The sequence below is a fragment of the Haliotis cracherodii genome, unplaced genomic scaffold (genome assembly GCF_022045235.1).
Source record: "Haliotis cracherodii isolate W230 unplaced genomic scaffold, xgHalCrac1.p SCAF_1, whole genome shotgun sequence".
In the NCBI taxonomy this organism is placed as follows: Eukaryota; Metazoa; Mollusca; class Gastropoda; order Lepetellida; family Haliotidae; genus Haliotis; species Haliotis cracherodii.
In genome coordinates, this window is record NW_027266264.1 from 82022793 (window position 1) to 82044374 (window position 21582).

Genomic DNA, 21582 nt, shown 5'->3' on the forward strand with positions numbered 1-21582 from the left:
CCATGCTTTGATATAAATGTATGTTTCATGTTATCCCCTGCGTATAATGGAGCAAATTTTAAGGTATTTCGGATTGTCATTGGCGCTATTTGATGATACTTGTGTTTAATTATCGCCAAATGTTATTCCGGTGTCAAACTATCCTTGATTTTATAGTTTTGACTATGCAGTACATAATTGAAAGAACGTTTTCACTCATATAAATAATAACACTGAAAGCAACCCAAATAGGGCCCCCGAGGATACCGTTTTGGCAGTCTAGCTGACGTTATTTATAAATGTAGAATATGATTTTGTTATCTGATATCTTACGAACACAAGACAAGGTTATTTAGGTAGCATACATATATGTATTACACGAACTCATGTTTTCATACCTAAAAGAAACAGGAATTTCTTTGGTTTGAGAGTAGGAAGCAATCACATGACTTTCTATAAATATCTCATGACGGAAGAACATCTGACGGGTTGAAAAGCAGACAAGTGCGTGTTTATCATCAACTGTCGTTACTGAGAGGACTTTGTCAACGACATTCCGCAACATGGCTGGTGGATGTACTGTAACTTCCAAGATCTGTTTAGTAGTGGTTGGACTGATATTTTGGGTAAGATATTGACAACGTTTTTGAGTCATGATATATCATGGCGCGCCATGACATTTCCCCAACAACAACACGATCTAATGTCAATGGAGACTCACGAAACAACACAAATCCAAGTGCAACACTCGGGCCGTTCTTAACAATTCTTGTCAAATACTTAATTTTACTGTGAATCAAATCATTAAAGACGTATATTTGATACGCGTTTGGTTTTGATAGGCCAGAATAAACTACATTTATTTGTATTATTTTATCATGCAGTAGGGATGCTGGGTCCTTGTCACAGGTACAAGAGAAATACACCCTAGGTACCTTTCTGTATCCACAAATGTCCCCTAGGTACCTTTCTGTATCCTCAAATGTACCCTAGGTACCTTTCTGTATCCTCAAATGTCCCTTAGGTACCTTTCTGTATCCTCAAATGTCCCCTAGGTACCTTTCTGTATCCTCAAATGTCCCTTAGGTACCTTTCTGTATCCTCAAATGTCCCCTAGGTACCTTTCTGTATCCTCAAATGTCCCTTAGGTACCTTTCTGTATCCTCAAATGTACCCTAGGTACCTTTCTGTATCCTCAAATGTCCCCTAGGTACCTTTCTGTATCCTCAAATGTCCCTTAGGTACCTTTCTGTATCCTCAAATGTACCCTAGGTACCTCTCTGTATCCTCAAATGTCCCCTAGGTACCTTTCTGTATTCACAAATGTACCCTAGGTACCTTTCTGTATCCTCAAATGTACCATAGGTACCTTTCTGTATCCACAAATGTACTCTAGGTACCTTTCTGTATCCACAAATGTACCCTAGGTACCTTTCTGTATCCTTAAATGCACCCCAGGTATTTTTTTGTGTACATAGATGCACTGCAGGTACCGGGGCGGTGGGGTAGCCTAGTGGTCAAAGGGTTTGCTTGTCATACCAAAGGCCTGGGTTTGATTCCCCACATGGTTACCATGTGTGAAGCTCATTTCTAGTGTCCCCCGTCATGATTTTGCTTGAATATTGCTAAAAGCAACGTAAAACAATTTTCACCTAGTCACTCACTCCACAAATGCTCACTCTTCTGTGTGTGCACAAATTACCCAAGGTAGCTTTCTGTAGACACAAACGTTTGTATGGCACTGACTATTTTCACTAGAGCCATAGTATGTTGATTACCTTAATCCCCTACAATCCTAACTCTAGAGCCATTGATATTGCCACCCTAGTGTACGTTCATGTATACAGAAAGCTGCCTGGGGTGTGTTCTTGTCATACCTATTTTGACAAAGCTCTTAAAAGCGATGTTTATGGCCCTCGAGTCCAGATTGTAGGAGATTTAGGTAAACAGCCCAATTGTGTTGTGAAAATAGGCAGTGCTGTATATATGTTACCCATTTAGGGTACATGTGTGTATACAGAAATATAATGGAGTACATGTTTTAGTACCTGTTCCGATAGCGACCCTGACCATTGCAGTAGGTTGTGGTTACCAAAACATTCTGGGAATTGGGAAAAAGAAATTGTACAGCAAATGATAAAAGTGATCTACAAACATTTGTTATATTCAGAATTGTAAGTGAGTTTGTTACAATTCATCATCATTAGCAGTGTCATTCTTCATCATGTATATAATTTCAATATATTTATTTTACCTCAAAGTGGAACTTTTGACTTATTTTATTAGAATATTTCTGATTATGATGAGTAAACTTGACTGCTAATGCTATAGGACATATTACAAATACAGTAGACATGGTAGGTAAGAAACTGGCCCAAATATATTTTAGGAAAAGACAAGTAGGGAATGTCATGTGAAGAGTTGATATAAACAAAACTCCCACAATGCACCTTTAGTTCCATCATTGTTTACAGTCTGTTTATTACTCCTTGTTGGCATCCATTGACTGACGACATATTACTAAAACCATTAGTGAATCATAATCACCAACATAGATGAATGCAACACTTAAGATTATGTGAAAGGAGCTGTATGAGATGCATAGCATATGTAGTTCAGACGATTGCGACAACTTCCATGGTTCGTGAATGGGAAATGTCCACTGTTGTACTTCCCTCTCAACAGAATAACACAAAACAACTGGAACATAAGAGTTCCCATTATTAAACTACTCTAATATGATCTCTTATCCATGTACAGAACTCTTTTGAACATGTTAAATAAATAATGATATAAAAACTTGGGTTTGCAAGTATTCTTGTAATATCTCAAAGCTCCAGATAAGCTTTTGGTGTTGTGGGTATTTTACCCATGCATTTTAAAATCTTTGGGTATCAGTAATTCAATCTGCGTATTCAAATTTCTGTTACCCACTAGTTTTTACAGATGTGGGTATTTAAGTTAAATATTTGAAAACACTATTCATCTAGTCCCTGCAAACTGGTGTCGTGTGGGTTCGAGAGCTTTATAGGACTCAAAAATACCAGGATACTTCCACAAGAAAGTGTGATGGCAAATGATCATGATGTAACTGTCATCGTGGAGTTTGGCAAGGTTGACGGAATGCCCCTTTATAATTCAAAATAAGTTGCTGATTTGCTAATCGAATATGCAGGGTTACTTCACAATATTTTGATGATACGCACAAGTTTTATTTTTGTAGCGTATCTGTAAGGTTCGTTGCGTATTTGATACGCTTGGATTATATTTTACTGCGTATTTCTGCATTTCTAATGCGTATTTCACGCAGATACGCAGTTTATCTGGAGCTCTGTATCTGAGTCACTATATTTTTTAAATGCTTTGATTTAAGTTTTGAAGAAGTCCTAAGTATTTGAAATAAAAATTAATGATGTGCATGTTTAACTGTCTGGAATTAAATATGCAAAAGGTGATGTGTTCATGGTGTTAGTAGGTTTGAACACGAACTAACACACACAAGACAGACATCTTGTATTTTATATTTGATTTTGGATATATCAAATATAGGTGATGTTGTCAGCTTCCAGTTGTCTAGGCATGTTATGACTAGTCTGTCTCACAGTCCCTGAACCATATCATTTTCCCAGCCCTGCCCAGGCCAGGCCAGGCCAGGCCACTACAAAAGCCCTGCTTAATTGTTTTTCACCAGGTTCCGAATGTCCCATCTCACTGGGGATCCTTTTCAATCTAAATAGAGTTATTTGTTTCCAACAAAATTGCTTACTTTCAGAGACTATGTACTAGTCTAATGTTTTGACCAGAAATTTGGCTTGTGAATTTTCAAAGAAATTTAAGCCCCCCAAAATGAAATTTTGCATTTATCTGGAGAATGATAATGCAAAACTATTTCAGTGGTTTTGATAGATCAATTAGAATCAAAGACCACCTGCAAAAAATCCTTAATTTATTAATTATCTGTCAGAATTGATTGATACTGCTTGTTGATGTTTCAATCAACTGCCCTCACCCTTGATAACACTCGCAATAGGTGCATGCGTTTGCTACTGACTTGGTTTAGATGCCCAGAGCACTAATTATCTCAATTTCTTTATAGACAAGTAAACATATATCCTACATGTAAACATATATCCTACATGTAAACATATATCCTACATACATGACATATAAACATATATGCTACATATAAATAGGAAACATATTCAACATATATACAGGTAAACAAATACATGTATTCCATAAGAAAACTTTCAATTGGCCAATTTGATGAATGCATAATGGATGTGCACAATTCTTGTGCAGCTTATTGTTTGCAGCTTTAACTTTCATCATATAACTTGAAATGAGTCCGAGATCTTAGATCTTAAAAAAAAATTGCTGTAGTAATTGAAGGAAGGAGACATGCTAAACATGGTAAACCTATTGTTGGTTGTTGTTTCAGAACCCCCGGCAACACTTGTTGCCTTGACCCAACAACTATTGGATTTAGTAACATTACATATGTAGGAGTTATGACAAGTTAACTGCTTCAAGTTATGTAAATGTCTTGAATTGAAATGAAGTCTATGGAATGCTTATTGCTTTTAGTACACTTCTGTAAGAATCATATGAATGGTTGTTTTCTTTCTTAACCGATGCCTTCACAGCTGTGCACTCTAGGAATGCAAGCATGACTCTGGATGAACAGTTGCTACTGGTTACAGCAGAACTGTTACATCTCAATACACAACGATCGATACTGACCCACCCCGGAAAGCAGGACGGCATGCAGAGTCTTAAAATTCATGCTGATTACATTAATCAATATTATGCCACAGATTATTGATCGTTTCATTTCACATCAATAACCAGCCCAATCGAATTTGAATGCAAGAGCTCTTGACATGATTACCTCCCTTGGCATCTTAGTGTTAATTTGTTTTTGGTATGTTTAAGTCTCCTGTATTACTTACGTACTTGCCAGGGTTTGAAATTCTTGTATTCTGGTGCCCATGGAATGAGTGAAATAAGTTCCCACTGCCAGAACGGCACACTCAGACATAATATTTTAACATGAACTCAATGTGTCATTGCGTATTATATAAAGTTAACAAAAAACATGACAAACACATGGAAAATGATGAACATGTAAACATGCATAATGCACAGCATTATTCACAAAATACTTTTGGGCATGTTTTGGTATTCACTATTCAGAAATGAAAAAGGGTATTTTCTCGATCAAAAGGAAAGGGGCAAACTTTCAAGATTACGATCAACTAGCCATGTTGAAATGACGTTCACCCCTTTGTTGATGAATCAGACTTGTTGTTCTAATTGGCACATTTAAACTCCTAAGGACACACAACCTACACATCTTTAGAGTGCCTGGGGCACACTTGAAAATAACTGCATTTCTGTCCCTACAGTGTAAGACAGAGACCAACAGTACTCGAGTATTTATGATACATGGTTCACAATATTTAATAATGTTGTAAAGGAGTGATTGAGTGAATTTGTTTACCACCACTTTGTCATTATGTAGGGGGACCCATGAAGATCCAGGGTAGAATAGGTCTACAGCAACCCATGCTTGCCATAAAAGGCGACTTTGCTTGTCGTAATAGGTGACGAACGGGATCGGGTGGTCAGGCTCGCTGACTTTGTTGATGCATCATGTCCCAATTGCGTGGAATGATGCTGATGATGTCAATCACTGCATTGTCTGGTCCAGACTTGAATATTTGCAGTCTGCCGTCATATAGCTGGAATAGTGCTGAGTGCGGCGTTAAACAACAAACAAAAACAAACATTATGTGGTGTATATCTAGTTTGGGGAATAGGTTGTGAAATCATGATCGATAGGTCATTAAAAATTAATCAGTTTAAGTAGCATCATTTTGCAGTGATATGTTCATTGATTGTGTATTGTGCAGGTCTATTTAAAACCAAACGCAGCGCTGTATTCTTTTTAAGAAGACACTGGCCTCCTCCTTTCTCACTTTGTCTCCAAGACGTTAAGTAGTAAATAGTGAATATGCCTTCTCAGGAAACCAAACCGTCTCATAATCGAGTATGTTGAAAGTGTAGGCCAAATCGTTTGGTTGTTGCTTGACCTTTCTGTCCATCTTTGAGTATTAGCTATGTCACCACTAGTTTTACCACATCAAAGTGATGCAGGTCTTAACCCAGACTAACAGAAACATAAGCAGGACGTGTTATATGACCAAACAATTTCATCTTTTGCTTAGAAAAGAAACAACAGAAACTTGGCAACGTTTAACACATATTCTGTTATTCAATACTGTACCATGGAATACCACACTGCAGTTATAAGTGAAGGTCAGTTGTTATTGGAACTGTCATTTGCACCTGTGTAGAAGTCACTCGTTCGCACCTGGTAGGATCTTGTATGTATATTTTATGTTTACAATCAAATACCGATGATGTAGTTTCCAGCAACCCAAATCATTTAACATTCATTGCTGATCAAAATCGTGGTGAGGTGAAATTGGGTTTAATCATGTCACGTTCAAGATTATTGCACTTACTGTATATAGCAACGTGCATGCATGTGTGTGTGTAGGTGTGTGACTGCTTGTACTAGTTCGGACTAATGCCAATTTTATAGTGCTAGCCCAGGGTTACCATGCCACAGTTTAACATGCATACCCCACCCAGACACAGTATACTTACTCCGTACTGACCAGTCTTTGGCAGGATAAGTACCATCATTTAACGCCCTTTGGTATGATGCGGCCAGGGATGGACGCTGCACACAGCAATATTACAGCTTTATGATGGCGGTCTGTAAATAATTGAGTCTGGACCAGACAATCCAGTGATTGACATCATGAGCATCGATCCACACAATTAGGATCGATGAAATGCATCAACCATGTCAGCAAACCTGACCACCCGATCCCGTTAGTCGCCTCTTACGACAAGTAGTGAAAATTAATTGGCTCCATCATGGCCATTTTGTAGCAGTAATAATCATATTGGCCATATGCCTCAGAAGGCAGTCCTTTTTTCTCAAGGTGGTGAGTCACTTACCCATAAGGATTCAAATGTTTTAATGCATTGCAACAGTAGGGAACCAGGGTGCTCAAGCAGAGAAACTGGTAGAGATGAACCAACTCCCCTGGTGATTAAACAATACGCTTGTGTGCATTACAGCATGAAGGAAGTGGCAGACAATCATTCATTATTTAGTGGTTATCTGACTTTTCACTCAGAGTTGTTTCCCCTGAGGTGACTCATTATGTGTGCGGGGATAATGACTTAATCTTAAGTTCTGTTTCCTTGTAATTGTTAATCTGTTTTCCATGATTTATGTCATTCAATAATGCCTTGTGTGAGATTGCATAATTATGTGATCTATGCGTGTAGATGAAACTCTGCTACAAAGTAGATACAATCTTTTATTGGGTAGAATTTGAATTTCCATGGACAAGTGTTGCGAAAGTGAAAGGAGAATAACTTTATCATTTATCTATCTCATGTTTCATTGGTTAACAGTGAATAATCAAGTGATTGTGTTACTGTTTGATAAGGCACGATGTCCTTTTCGATTGGAATCTGTTGGTTTTCAAATTTGTTTGTCGCACAAGCTTTTCTGAATGTTACTGTCGGAAAGTGATCAGACATCTTCCTGAGCCAAGGGAGTTTCAAGCCTTGGCTGGACTAATGAGTCCATGCATAAGTCCAATCAAAATCGTGTAAACAAAATCGACATCCGGTTTGTAAACTGACATGCAAATTTCGGTCTTTTGCAAGATTTGCAAGGGTCTACAGTAGAAGGGACAAAGAAGGGCCAGAACTCTTAATAGATAGTTTTAATATGCTAGGATTTTATTTGTCTTGAGTATTTTAAGCAAATATGCAGCTTACCTGGAGCTCTGGTGTCACATGCTGAACAGTCTACTGAACGCTGACTTACACTGCAACAAAGCATGGGAAGCATGACTACCTAAAATGAAGTTAGCATGATAAGGCAGCTTTTGACAGGGGGAGGCAAATATTTGTACAGGTATCATTTGTCCCCAACTTGCCATTTTCTTGATTAAAAATAAAACTGTTTTCTATAAAAAAAATCCGGGGGTGTGGGGGCAAAGGTGATATTTAAGGGTGATCTGTAGGCCTACAGATCTAATAGGGTTGACACGCTTCGTGATGTTTTCAGGGTGAGCTATAGGCCAACAGGGTTGCCATGGTTACTTCAAATTGTGATATTTTCAGGGTGCTGCTGCAACCCTCTGCTTCATAGGAGCATGGGTCTACTCAACGTACAGCCACTTTGACGAGGTGACGGAGGCAAGCCTCACTCTGGTGCCAGCCAGCATCATCATCAGCGGGGGCATCTTCATGTTCATCATCGGGCTCCTTGGCTGCATCGCTGCATGTAAGGAAAACAAGTGCCTATTAGCAGCGGTGAGTTTTACAATGATAAGCCCATTGGACCATTGGACCATTAGACCATTAGACCATTAGCATGATTAGCCCAATACAGTCTAGAGTTAAGGTATCCTTGAAGTTACATGTAGTAGTATTCAGGCTTGCTACTGCATGTCTATACATGTTTTCACTTTTAGTAAATGTTGAACTGTCTCTTAACTAGGGCTAGCTGAAAAGATTGATAATCGGAAGTTATCGTTGATGGGAAGAAATATTAACTAATATTATGAAAATTATGTCATCAATAATGACTTACATAAACTATTGTGATGAAATATTGTTTAACTTAGCCGAAGTAGACTTGTCATTGTCTATCATGTCTTATTGCCAAAGATGGAATGCAACTGTTTTTGTTATATCTCAAACCACTCACCAGTGGGATGAAATATGTTGATTTCTTACAGACTTTTAAAAATATTTGCTCAAAGTTACCTTTCCAATATTGATCGATATTACGTTAATGATTATGAATCTGTATGATCTATATCGATAGCCAGCCCTACTTTTTACAGACTACAAGCCTATAAGTCACTACGGGTCTATAAGTCACTTCTGGTCTATAAATCACTTCTGGTCTATAATTCACTACTGGTCCATAAGTCACTACTGGTCCATAAGTCATTTCTGGTCCATAAGTCACTACTGGTCCATAAGTCACTACTGGTCCATAAGTCACTACTGGTCTATAAGTCACTACTGGTCCATAAGTCACTTCTGGTCCATAAATCACTACTGGTCTATAAGTCACTACTGGTCCATAAGTCACTTCTGGTCCATAAGTCACTTCTGGTCCATAAGTCACTACTGGTCTATAAGTCACTACTGGTCCATAAGTCACTTCTGGTCCATAAATCACTACTGGTCTATAAGTCACTACTGGTCCATAAGTCACTTCTGGTCCATAAGTCACTGACTCAGACATTGACAACATTCTGGGATAAATCATGTTTCTTGTACATGTCGCTACAAATGAAAGGAAATATTTCATGTCTTCATCCATCTGGTTGAACAGATTCTGGTCTGTGTAGTTTCTAGGAGTGACTTGTTACTTTCATGGAGTTTATTTTTCACAATTGATTTTATGAAATCATATTACTACTGCCATTATTAATGTTTACTGATTTATGTATACAATTACCAGTGACAACATGCCTTCTTTACTTAGTGTCAATACTGCTGCAAGTTTGACCATGTAAAATGGAAACAGTATGGTTAAACATTAAAGACAATATAATTTCCACTCATTTTGATGTTTTATGTTGTTTTACTCTGCAGTTCTTCTCCCTGATTCTCCTGGTGTTCCTGGCAGAGGTTGTTGCAGCTACTATGGGCTATGTGTTCAGGAATGATGTGAGTTATCCATGTATGATTCATTGTCATCGGGTCGGTGTTCTGCATGCTTCAATACTTGGAAGTTTGTTTTGTTATTCACAATGGGCACGGGTGGTCCAGTCGTCTAAGGCGCCGCGATTCGCTGTGCAGAGTTGCGTCCCTTGAGCATGCCAGAAACCTATGATTGTGGGTTCGAATCCCGGTTCGCCCCAATTATGTTTCTAGGTTTGTCACCACCATACCCGTGCTCGTGGGTTTCACCAAAGTGGTAAACGTCTAAGACCTGCATCACTTGGGGCTTTACTCCCACATTAAGCTGACACGCCGCGATATAACTGGAATACTGTTAAAAGCGGCGTTAATCCCAACTCACTCACTCACTGTTATTCACAACAGTAGTTGATAATTTGCAGGAACTGTTACGTAGAACTAAGCTCAGTCTCACTGGTTCATTCATTTGAAGGGCGGTCTGGTAGCCTAGTTGGTTAAAGTGTTTGCTCGTCAAGCCAAAGACCCGGGTTCGATTCCCGACATGGGTACAATGTGTGAAGCCCATTTCTGGTGTCTGGTGATATTGCTGGAATATTGCTAAAAGCCGCAAAAACCATACTCACTCACTCACTCGCTCACTCACTCGCTCACTGACTCGCTCATTCAAATAGCACTGTGTTCGTCATATTACAGGGTTCTATCTAGATCTGCATAAAGGCCAATGTTTGTTCAGAGTTGGGAGCAAATGTCAGTAACAATTCTGAAATTGGAATTAAAACTTTCCACATTCGTGTTTATCATGTTAATATAGTTTTCTAAATGTTATGGCTTTGTAAAGGTGACAGTATATCACTGATAACAGGACCAATACAGAGAAAGTAGCTTTAATGACTGTTTTTACATTATTGCAATGGTAAAAACCTCAGAATTTTCAGTATCTTGATGTGCACTGGAGTAGGTGCCTGATCATGTTGACAGTACAGGTCCTTTTTCAACTTAACCTGAACATTCTCTGACTTTATTAGCTGCATTTTCCATTGGTTCTAGTTCAAAGAGAACAAAAACTTTGCCGCTGTACTACCTGCAATGTTACCTTGCAGAACAAATTACAAATGAATGTATTGTAGAAAGGAAGTAAAAGCAGGAGTTTGTCATTCTGTGAGTTCTGAGAGGTTCTGGTGTAACATTGTTTACATTAATCTGTTAATGTTCCATGACACTCCTGTGTATTTGCTGATCAACATGAACAAGTATTGGCTAGGGTAGATACAGCTTACATATGTTGTCCTGTAGCTAGCCACTTGTGTACAGTGGGGGTGGTTAAAGCGTTCGCTCATCACGCCGAAGACACATGTTCGATTCCCGACATGGGTACATTGTGTGAAGCCCATTTCTGGTGTCCCCCGCCGTGATATTGCTGGAATATTGCTAAAAGCGGCGTAAAACCATACTCACTCACTCGCTTGTGTACAGTGTTCCTTGTTGTGACAGGCATTAGCTTCCAGGTACAAACAGTGGCCCAAGATGATGCCAGGTCCATAGTGACTTGCGAGCTGTTATGATCTCACTCTTCATCTTGATATTAAGCCATCTGAGACAAAACTTTCCAAAGTAAACAGCCTCATCAGTGCCATTTCGTGGAGGTGAGACCCTATTGGACATGTTGACCATGTTTGTGTTTGTAATAATTATCTTTGTTCATTTTAGGTGAGAGATGTACTTGACACAGGTCTGAAGGATGCTGTCAATCACTACAATGAGACTGCTGAAAAAAATCAAATTGACTATATTCAGAAAGAGGTGAGAGCCCATCATTGTTATTTGTGATAAGCCCAGGACCTTATTGTGATGTGTGATACGTTCTGCTGTGTGCAGATCACTGACTGGTGTCCACAGAAAATAGGTTATTTTGTGTGTGTGTGTGTGTGTGTGTGTGTGTGTGTGTGTGTGTGTGTGTGTGTGTGTCTGTGTCTGTGTGTGTGTGTGTGTGTGTGTGTGTGTGTGTGTGTCTGTGTGTGTGTCTCTGTGTGTGTCTCTGTGTGTGTGTGTCTCTGTGTGTGTGTGTGTGTCTGTCTGTGTCTGTGTATATATTAGTAGACATGGCAGATTTTGGCCTAAACCTATGAACTATTATGAGCTGAGCTTACAAGACAGGATGTGATATTGTCCTCCAGCTCAAGTGCTGTGGGGTTCACAATGCCTCCGACTGGGCCACCTCTCCAGGCTGGGGGAACACGACCATGGTTCCAAGGAGCTGCTGTAAGAATGCAACGAACTGTTCTCCATCACTTAAAGGAACAGACATCTATGATGAGGTAGGATTTCAGTGCATAATTTTACATTAAATATTTTCATTATTCTTCCTTGGAGTGCTGCTTGGAGCAACCATTCTCGTATGGGTTGAGTGCAGTATAAATGCACATTATTATTATCATTAATATCTTCGCCCAAAATATATATATTTTCAGTATTTTGTTATATAGACTAGGGGTAAAGTGAAAAGAAATCCCAATTTTGAAAAAATTATGATTCTCTTCCAGCTCTCTAGCTTCTCTTCTAGCTTGCCTGCCAGGGTCAATTTATCGTTTGGAATCCTAGATAAATTCCTAGAATATGATCTGCTATGTTTTCTGGGAAATATGTCCTTCTAGCTGCAAGGCTAGAATCTGATTTCACACTACCAGGCAGAGGAGACTGCATTGGTGTTGCTTTCATTGTGACCATTGTTGACCGTAGTTTGGAATTTTGGCATGTTCTAGGGCTGCCTGGACCTGCTGAAGGATAAATTCCTGATGAACCTTGTGTACATTGCTGCAGTGACTGTTGCCTTCGCCATCATCCAGGTAAGCAACAAATATTTTGTGATAACAGACTTTAAATCTTTGCCTCTTCTGTTGTCCTTTATGATAAGGGGGCGGTCGGGTAGCCTAGTGGTTAAAGCGTTCGCTCGTCACGCCGAAGACCCGGGTTCGATTCCCGACATGGGTACAATGTGTGAAGCCCATTTGTGGTGTCCCCCGCCGTGATATTGCTGCAATATTGCTAAAAGCGGCGTAAAACCATACTCACTCACTCACTTTATGATAAGCAACCAGTTCAAAAGTTCAGGGTAGGCTTTGTTTAGTTACTATATTATGCATTGAGAAATCAGGTAAGTTGTATTGTCAAAGTGCCAATCATCCTCCCCCATAAACTTCAGGAATTAAGATTTTTATCCACCATCAGACTTTTGAACTTGTCCCTAAATGCCCATGACATTTCAGTTTTTCGACCTCATGAAGATCCGGGTCAGAATAGGTATTCAGTAACCATGCCTGTTGTAAGAGGCAACTGACGGGATCAGGTGGTCAGGTCATTGACTTGGTTGATGCATGTCATTGTATCCGAATTACATAGATCAATACTTATGAAGTCAATTGCTGGATTGCCTGGTCCAGACTTGATTATTTACAGATCATTGCCAATATAGCTGGGATATTGCTGAGTGCGGCATTAAACAAAAAACAGAACATAATAAACCTTTCGGCTCTTTTCCCACATTAACTTGACATTTTGTTAAAGCAAACTCACTCAATTACTTAAAGTGATATTAAACCCCAATTGTTGGGTATACATAATGGTGAGAATACAGTCGTGTTTAGTTAAACAGGATGTCTTGTAGTCAGTGTGTTAGTGCCAGGATTAGGTGATCGGGCTGTGTTTGTTAGTGATATGTGGTGTACTGACTTCCTGTATGTTGTCTTCCACAGATCCTCGGCCTCATCAGCGCTTGCATCCTGCTGTGTCGATCGCGTGATGTACGTTACGAAACACTGGAGAGTGCCCAACGGAACGGACTACGCGTGTAGAGAGCACACCTCCTCATCAAATTTCCATCCATGGACCAGTCTAGCTGGCCTTGTTTCACAATGCTCCTATGTTCACTGGGTATATTGAGCTTTAATGGGACACTCAAAGCTTTCCCTTACGACAACATGTCACTAGTTGATAGTTTTGATGTGACTAGCATAATCTTCAACGAAATAAAATAGTAAGTTCTAAACAGGAATAGTGTATGCTTTGCAGAAATCCAAAATTGTATTTCTGTGTTTGAAGCATTGTTTGGTTTGAAATGTATGACAAGAAAATTGAAATTAGGGCCATGTTTGTTGTACAGCCCTGCTCTGAGGCATTATGGTCACCAGTTGACGTGTATCCTCATATAATACATGTGTTGTTTACAGGAGAAATTGTCCCCACACTGAAGTGTGGCAAATCTTAACTGGGAAATTGAGAAACAGTTATGAAGGAAACGGATGGTCCACCTAGCATGTCTGATAGACAGGCGACTGTATGTAATTCATGAATGTAAATATCGTATGTGTACATTTTATTACTTTACATGTCTAGATCTGATATAGATTAATAGCTGTCCGTGTGCATTGTTGGATGACCCTACTGTGATGGACAAAGATTTGTAATCAAATAAGATTTCATTCTCTCGAACTCAAATGCAAGCAGAGGGCAGTTAAAATTGCTTGCATGTTGGCAAAGTATGCAAAAATATATCATCTTGAGTTGGGGTAAGCACGCCTCTGTGTTTACATGGAATGGATAACGTGTCAAAAAAGTAATGGATTCATATTGGTTGATCACCTTGCCAGGAGAATTGTTTGGCAAAAATTGAATTTTTCCTGATTTTTAAAAATTATTTTATATACAGTGTAACAATCACAATGTGACATGAGTACTTTGACAGTTGTAAGGAAACGACTGATTGACACAAGTACTTAAAGCTGGTCATACAGCACCATGTCTAGTGGACACCCCACCCCAAGTACCTCTGTGGTTACAGTCATGTTACTACAGACAAGTGGCATCAGTACAGGTTCAGGATATTATAACTTTGGACAGGACATTGTTCAATAGTATTACCAAATTTGAATAAAACCTTTGACATTTTGGATGACAAACATCAGTATCCAAGAAGATGAACTGATTTGAAACCCTGAGTTGGTGGCAGGTGGTAGGAGACCCCTTGTCATGTTGACTTGTTAAAGGGAGACTGCTCCAAGATCTGCTGCCAATTTCCAATTTATAATAAATTAATTCAATTAATAAGTAGTTAATTAATAAATAGTGTCTTATGTGAGCCAGAGACATTATGTCTGTGTGGTTAGGTTAATGATGAACTGTAAGATTGATATACATAACAAAACTTGAAGTAGCAGACAGACAAGGAATAACTTGCGTCAAACTTGCTGGTACTGCCAATTTACCTGAGCCAAGTCTCCCGCAATATCACGGCAGGGGAAACCAGAAATGGGCTTCACCCATTGTCCCCATGTGGAGATTCGAACCGGGGTCTTCGGCAAGAACAAATGAGCTGTATCTATGAAGCATTATAATTTCAGTCGCTAGTCGTTTTAGTTGGGACTTCTGGACTAGTGCTAGTTGCAAGTCTATGACAAGTATGTGAGCTGAAGTAATGGTGCCTATTCTATTCTAGTTTAATCTAGTTTAGCAGTATGGTTATTTGCATGAAGTCTCAGAATTATGATTGTAATATTATTCTTTTTCCCCCCTTTAATTGGATTTTGCTGTTGTTGTTTTATTAATCAGCCAACATTTAAGCAATTCTTTCATGACTGATTATCCTTGTATCTAGTACATTTTTTGTGTATGGCGGAAAGTTAAGACCTATAATACCCTCATTATATATCCCTGTAGTTAACACAAGTATAGCTATCATATGCTACCAACAGAGGCTATGAAGAACTACTTTAACACTTGTGATTGTCTGTGCCTTGTGGTTCAGGGAAGAGACGATAGTCAGGCTGTAGTTGAAGAACTCTCTTGTCCTTTACTAAGTTAGATCATGGAAGCATTTGAATGATTGTACCATGACCGGTGTGTTTTGATACAAGGGAAGGCGTTGGACATGGCAGCCCTTCTGTGTGGTTTAGTGGTTGTGAGAAATGACACTTCCATGTTCTACTTCATCCTACATCATGATCATCACCACCCTACAACTGCACCGAACAAGTGATAAGAAGTTACGCGTGAAATGTGCTTTAATGTCCATTGGTTTCTTATTTGCACAAATATTATGTCTCACACCTCTGTGTTGTGCGAGACATTATTTGATGATGTTTTGATGTAAGTATTTATTCATTTTTGTTGTTTTTTAATTGTGTTGTCTTTCATAACTTTGACAGCTGTGTAGAGCTAGTGCTGCTGTATGTGGGTGTTAGGGCTGGGACGAGTCCAAATTTACTACCCGGGTACCCACCCCGCTATTACCCGACCCTACCGGGGTACCCGCTGCAGGTCTCGGGAGATGTCTCAAAATGTCCGAAAGGAACATTTTTAGCATAGCCCTGGCAAAACGTATTAAGATACATGTAATGAACAATCTGGTCATGCATACACTGAATTTGATTTGAGTTATATCTTTATTCAACCATATGAAAAATGAGAAGGAATGGGTGCATAGTCAGAAAGAAATGAGAACATTAGTGACGTGTAGTGTAACCATAGAGTTCTAGATAACTTTTGTCATTAAACAATAAATCATGTGACTAACCATGGGTCCTGGTAGTCCTGTGGGTACCTGGGTCCTACTCAGTACCCACCCGACCTGGGTACCCGAGTTACCAGTCCCAGCCCTAGTGGGTGTTACCAGTGACAAGAGAATGCTGTAATCCAAGTCAAGGTTTCTTTCAATACATGCATTTCTTTACCTCTGGTAGATCAAACCATGTGGTGGTCTCAAAAGGAAAACTTTTTTGAGTAACAGAACACACAATAAAGCATGTAATACTTTCCTTTTTTCAGCTACGTTAAAATGTAATGGTCAGTCACCTGTGTAAATGTTTACCTTTGTCATTTGAGCCCACCTTTTTTCAGTGTTTTACAAGTGTATAGTTAACTAGTGGTATATTCTAGGGGTGAAATGATGCATTTTTCCATATCTATATACAACACAATACACTTGCTGGAATACACAACTTGATTCTAGTTTGACCACCCCTGGCGTTTTTGTCAGTCAATTATTACAAAATAGGTTGTAATTAGCGTATGAGGTTCACTACTAAAAATAGCCGCTACGAACAAGTTTTCCTTTTGAACCTGCTCTGAAATATTTATTGTCAAAAAGTTTCCATGCAATTTGACGTAAATATGCGTATCGCAATGGTGACCTCTGGATCGTGATACGTCTCGTATCACAACCTTGCTGTATCGTTTCACCCCTAGTATGTTCCTCCATTTGGTATCACTAACTACATTTTCAGCTTCACACAGCACATGTAAATAGTTAGGCCTGTCATACCTTTACTTTTACATCATGTGTTATTGTCAGTGCACAGAGCAGGAAAATCATCACAATTATTTACAAAATCTTGCCAATGGTGCAGTAACCCCAAACCCACAGGGAGTCCTGTGTGCAGTGGTTGTCAGCTGAGTAGAGTAAGGATGAGGTTGTCACAGCGAGTGTGTCCTCATGAACTGAGGATGTGGATGGTTGCTCAGGCAACGATTGGTCATGTACAGGTCATCAGGAGTGTGTCCTCATGAACCGAGGATGTGGATGGTTGCTCAGGCAACGATTGGTCATGTACAGGTCATCAGGAGTGTGTCCTCATGAACCGAGGATGTGGATGGTTGCTCAGGCAACGATTGGTCATGTACAGGTCATCAGGAGTGTGTCCTCATGAACCGAGGATGTGGATGGTTGCTCAGGCAACGATTGGTCATGTACAGGTCATCAGGAGTGTGTCCTCATGAACCGAGGATGTGGATGGTTGCTCAGGCAACGATTGGTCATATACAGGTCATCAGGTTACGTACTGCTGGACAAGAGGGCATTCAAGTCAAAGAGATCCAAGGGGCTGAGGAATAAGCTTAAATGAAATGGTGTAATTTGACAACTAATATGAAATACTGACAGTGTACTCTCATGCTGGCAGGGTGACCTTGGTGTCGGTGAGAGGTGGCCCACTGCTGGCCTCAGACTGACATCAGTCCTCTGGCACAGTCAGATAGATGACCCCAATATATTCGACTGTATTTGAAACTGAAAACAAGGAAATGATTTAATTTAATTCTTTTCAGAATGTTGTTTCACATTGGCTTGATGTAGAGATTTGTTTTGAAAAGTCGTGATGTAGGTCAAGTGGCCGATCATCCCTCTCCTGAGTGTGTCATGTGCTGTGTAGTATGGCTTTCATCACTGTCATGTGTGTAGCTGTGTGTAGAATAAACCATGAACATCAGTCTCTTTGTCCTGATTGTTTGTCCGTGCTCCTTGCTGTAGTCTAGCAATGAAAGCAGCTTATACTCCACAGCAGGAAGAAAATCCCCAATCTCAAGGATTACATGTGTTTGTTTTCATTAGTTTTATATTGATCCCACCTGCCAGTACGATATAAACAAGTATATTTGAGAGAAGGCAACACAGATAAAGACTTGACCACACAGTCATGATTATTTGCATATATTTGCATGAGTTTGGATCTGACACAAACCAACCATTGTAGATACAAGGAACATGACCCATACATACATCTTAACTGGTTTCATCTAGTACAGACAAACCAATGTAGATGTGAGTGACATTACCCACAGAGCCATGTTTACATGCTGATCCTGTGAGTTCGGGTCTGGTACAGACAAACCATGGTTGATGCTCAGGACTTAACCCAGGTAGCCATGTTTATACGTTGGTCCCATTAGTTTAGGTCTGTTACAGACAAACCAATGTAGATGTGAGTGACATTACCCACAGAGCCATGTTTACATGCTGATCCTGTGAGTTCGGGTCTGGTACAGACAAACCATGGTTGATGCTCAGGACTTAACCCAGGTAGCCATGTTTATACGTTGGTCCCATTAGTTTAGGTCTGTTACAGACAAACCAATGTAGATGTGAGTGACATTACCCACAGAGCCATGTTTACATGCTGATCCTGTGAGTTCGGGTCTGGTACAGACAAACCATGGTTGATGCTCAGGACTTAACCCAGGTAGCCATGTTTATACGTTGGTCCCATTAGTTTAGGTCTGTTACAGACAAACCAATGTAGATGCGAGTTAGGATCTAATTCAGTGAGTTGTAGTTATCTCAAGGAAAGGAGAGTGGTTAACCAACAAGCACATGTATTTTATTGAAAAAAACCCAACAAGGATCATCGTCAAGGTGAATATGGGAATTGAGCCTGCGACCATGGGACTTTGACCACTGAATCAACCCTGCACGGCAAATTGTGTCCCTTGGTCTAGAACAAAGGTTTGTTGATGTGTTGTTATATGTGTTATAACACAATCCCCAGGTCCACATGTCTGAGTCGATTCCAGTGTGACAGAACACCTCCAGTGTGACAGAACACCTCCGCAGCAGAAATAACATCATCATTGCATAATGCCTGCCAGAGTTTTTTCTACAAGGTTAGGAAGGGGTGGACATCTGACTGTCCCAAATCTGGTGAATACCGAGGATGTTCAGTGAGCAATTACAGCCATGGTGACAAAAGGCTTTGTGTCATTTTTCTGGTGTATTGCCGTGAAGGAACAATACACTTTTAATGAATTTTTACGTTTATCCTCGATATTCTCACTAGTTGTTTAAGCAGATTAGCATAATATTGGCCCATATTTTTCCCCCACAGCTCTAACTGTTGTTAAGTCTCAGCTGACAGTGTTAAACCCAAGACACGCTCATGGTTACAAGTCGCTTCAAAACGACGCAAATTCTCATGGTAGATGATGACCCTGGAGTGTTTCTGATCGGGAGCCTTAGCACCTAGTGTCCTGAAACCTTTGTCATGCCCATTTCATTCCTCAATGTTCTCAGCTCCCATGAGGAGATTCCTGCTGTATTGGGTACTTGACGTGTGAAGAGTCGCCAGTCAACCATAATCATAACATGTATTTTATCAACATTTTACTTCGTGGTGACAGTTGAGAGTCTTCCTGATTTTGTCTTAACTTCGAAGCTCTCTCTTGTCCCCTTGAGGGGGCACGGGTGGCACAGTCGTCTAAGACGCCGCGATTCGCTGTGCAGAAATGCGTCCCTTGGGCACGCCAGAAACCTATGATTGTGGGTTCGAATCCCGGTTCACTCCGATTATGTTTCTAGGTTTGTCAGCAACATACCCGTGCTTCGTGGGTTTCACCGAAGTGGTAATCGTCTAAGACCTGCATCACTTGGGGCTTTCCTCCCACATTAAGCTGACATGCCCTGATATGACTGGAATACTGTTAAAAGCGGCGTTAACCCTCACTCATTCACTCTTGTCCCCTTGAATTCCGCTGCTCACCTCTTAACATTGGCAAAGGGAGGAGTGTCATACCCTTGAGTGGACACCAAATCCCCGCGCATGGCTGTTTGAGTAAGCCCTTTCAGTTGGAGTGAGTGAGTGAGTATGGTTTTACGCCGCTTTTAGCAATATTCCAGCAATATCACGGCGGGGGACACCAGAAATGGGCTTCACACATTGTACCCATGTCGGGAATCGAACCCGGGTCTTCGGCGTGACGAGCGAACGCTTTAACCACTAGGCTACCCGACTGCCCCCTTTTAGTTGGAGATACTGATGACAGCGAAGTAGTCAATCTTGTCCATGTTCATCAACAGAGAATACCTTGTCACTTCGATGCCGGCAGACATGTGCTGCCTGGTCATGTATTTGGTCCAAATGCAGACTCTAAGCATGGGACGTATTGTACTTAATTCATGATCAGGGCTCGCTATACATCAGCCATAGTCAGGCTCAGAACCTTTCTGCCAGCCCTCGAAACTTGACCCAAACAGCCATGGGTGGTAGTTCATCCCAGGATATTGTGTCGTATATATAATCCGATCCTTCATTTTCCAGTATTATGTCACCTTTCTGTTATGAAATACGAGGAACAATATTTAAGGTTTGTTTTGTTTTGTTTTTTGTTGAACGCCGCACGCAGCATATTCAAGTGTGACAATGGAGCCAGTAGAATACCGAGCAGTGATTAGGTCTTTATATTTGAAAGGTCGCACACCAAAAGAAACTTTCGATGAAATGAAAGCAACTTATGGGGAAGATGCCCCATCATATGACGTTGTTAAACACTGGCATCGCCAGTTCAAGTGTGGTCGGACATCTGTGGAAACAGCTGCCATTCCTTGTCGCCCCCATTCAGCCATTGATGAGGACACTATCCATCAAGTGGAGACCGCCATTTTGGCAGACCGACGTATAACTGTTCGCCAGTTAGCACAAGATGTCGAGATCAGTGTAGGGTCTGTGGAAAGAATCATCCATGACAATTTGAACATGCTTAAGGTGCCTGCACGATGGATTCCCAGGTTGCTCACACCTTTCCCAAAGCAGGAATGAGTCAATTGCTCAAAGGATCTTTTGGACATGTGCCAAAAACAACAGGCAAACTTTTTTGACAGACTTATCACACAGGATGAAACATGGGTCCATCACTATGATCCTGAGACTAAAGTTCAGTCGATGCAATGGAAGCATGTGGAGTCACCACCCCCAAAGAGGGCACGTGTTCAACCCTCTGCAGGGAAGGTCATGCTCACGGTGTTTTGGGACCAGCACGGAGTAGTGATGATGGATTTCTTGGCAAAGGGTACCACAATTACAGGAGCTTATTATGCTTCACTGCTGCGGAAATTGCGGGACGCTATCAAGCTTAAGGGGCGTGGCATGCTGACCAAGGGTGTCCGTCTCCTGCAAGACAATGCTCCAGTACACAACTCTCATGTTGCCCAGACAGAAGCGCGGTCCTGTGAAATCCTTCCACATTCTCCTTACTCTCCTGACCTTGCACCATCTGACTTCCACCTCTTTCCAACCATGAAGTCATTTC

At 40.5% G+C, this 21582-nt stretch overlaps 1 protein-coding gene across 1 annotated transcript; it reads left to right on the plus strand.

Moving 5' to 3' along the window:
• Positions 1-442: 442 nt before the first annotated feature.
• Positions 443-17993, plus strand: LOC139446542 (tetraspanin-3-like). Its single transcript, XM_071227868.1, has 7 exons — positions 443-605; positions 8200-8391; positions 9691-9765; positions 11446-11538; positions 11913-12053; positions 12498-12581; positions 13488-17993. Exons 1-7 carry the CDS (start codon positions 543-545, stop codon positions 13584-13586), a joined length of 747 nt encoding a protein of 248 aa, XP_071083969.1. The 5' UTR covers positions 443-542; the 3' UTR covers positions 13587-17993.
• The last annotated feature ends 3589 nt before the right edge of the window (positions 17994-21582 follow it).